The sequence below is a fragment of the Solanum stenotomum genome, unplaced genomic scaffold, assembly GCF_019186545.1.
Source record: "Solanum stenotomum isolate F172 unplaced genomic scaffold, ASM1918654v1 scaffold19630, whole genome shotgun sequence".
Lineage (NCBI taxonomy): Eukaryota > Viridiplantae > Streptophyta > Magnoliopsida > Solanales > Solanaceae > Solanum > Solanum stenotomum.
In genome coordinates, this window is record NW_026025641.1 from 4,950 (window position 1) to 5,980 (window position 1,031).

The following is a 1,031-nucleotide window of genomic DNA, read 5'->3' on the forward strand; positions in this document are numbered from 1 at the left end:
ACTGAGAGGTCGAATACGCATGTTACGACTTGGGGGTGCTCTCGGGTCGTGACATGTGACCCATCCGAAAGAAGTATCTTCCAAATAAATGTGAGAATTCCAATTAATCCCTAATTGTCTTTTGTTGTTAGGCTTAATCTATAACAAAACGTGCAATCCTTGAATATCTGAAATTGTCTAAGTGGAAATAGCTTTCTTATCATTCAATAAGCATCTTGTGTTTCATAAAAATTGGGGGCAATATAATCCTTACGTAAGGGCCATCCTATCCAACTTTCAGGCATTAAGATACGTTTCAAGCGTGGATGATTATCGTAAGAGATTCCCAACATATCATATGATTCTCGTTCTTGAAAATCCACGCTTTTCCAAACCCAGAAAACAAACGAAATTCTAGGATTCCTCCTGGAGGCAAATACTTTTATGCATAGCTCTTCTGGTTGATCCACATCATCCTCTATTCTCGTAAGATGATACACACTAGCTAACAGCCTGCCAGGCGCTACATCATAGGCACATTGAGAGCGTAGATAGTTGTACCCATATACATAAAAAATGACAGCAATGGAATGCCAATCCTCGGGCTTTATTTGTAAAGTCTCTATTCCTTGGTAATCAAAGCCCAAAGATATATGAATTAGCCCATGCTTGACTAGCCAAGCAGACAAACGACCCTGCATCTTTTTTATCTCTCCCGCATTTTTATTTGTATAAGTATTTCACATTTACGATGAAATTTATGAAAATTGACCCACAACTTCTTATTCTGGACAAAGGAATCCTGTTTAATTCACTAATTCGGCGGAAGATACTGAATTTTTGTATTTGAAAAAGATTTCCGTAGGGATCTCTGAAGTAGATGGTGGTTGATAAAGAACTCTTTGATCATAATTTCCCGTATGAATATTGCATCGAACATGAAACTTGTGATTGGTAGTAAAACATTGATTTGCTCGTTGAGACCTAATTCGATCTTCATAGAGTTCTCAAGATATTTTCTTACGAAGTTTTGTTATAGCATCTATAACCGC

General features: G+C 37.3%; 1 protein-coding gene across 1 annotated transcript; it reads right to left on the minus strand.

Annotated features, from left to right (window-relative positions):
• Positions 1-203: 203 nt before the first annotated feature.
• On the minus strand, positions 204-680 carry LOC125850825 (NAD(P)H-quinone oxidoreductase subunit J, chloroplastic). The gene has a single exon (XM_049530658.1). It carries the CDS (start codon positions 678-680, stop codon positions 204-206), a length of 477 nt encoding a protein of 158 aa, XP_049386615.1.
• Between the last annotated feature and the right edge of the window lie 351 nt (positions 681-1,031).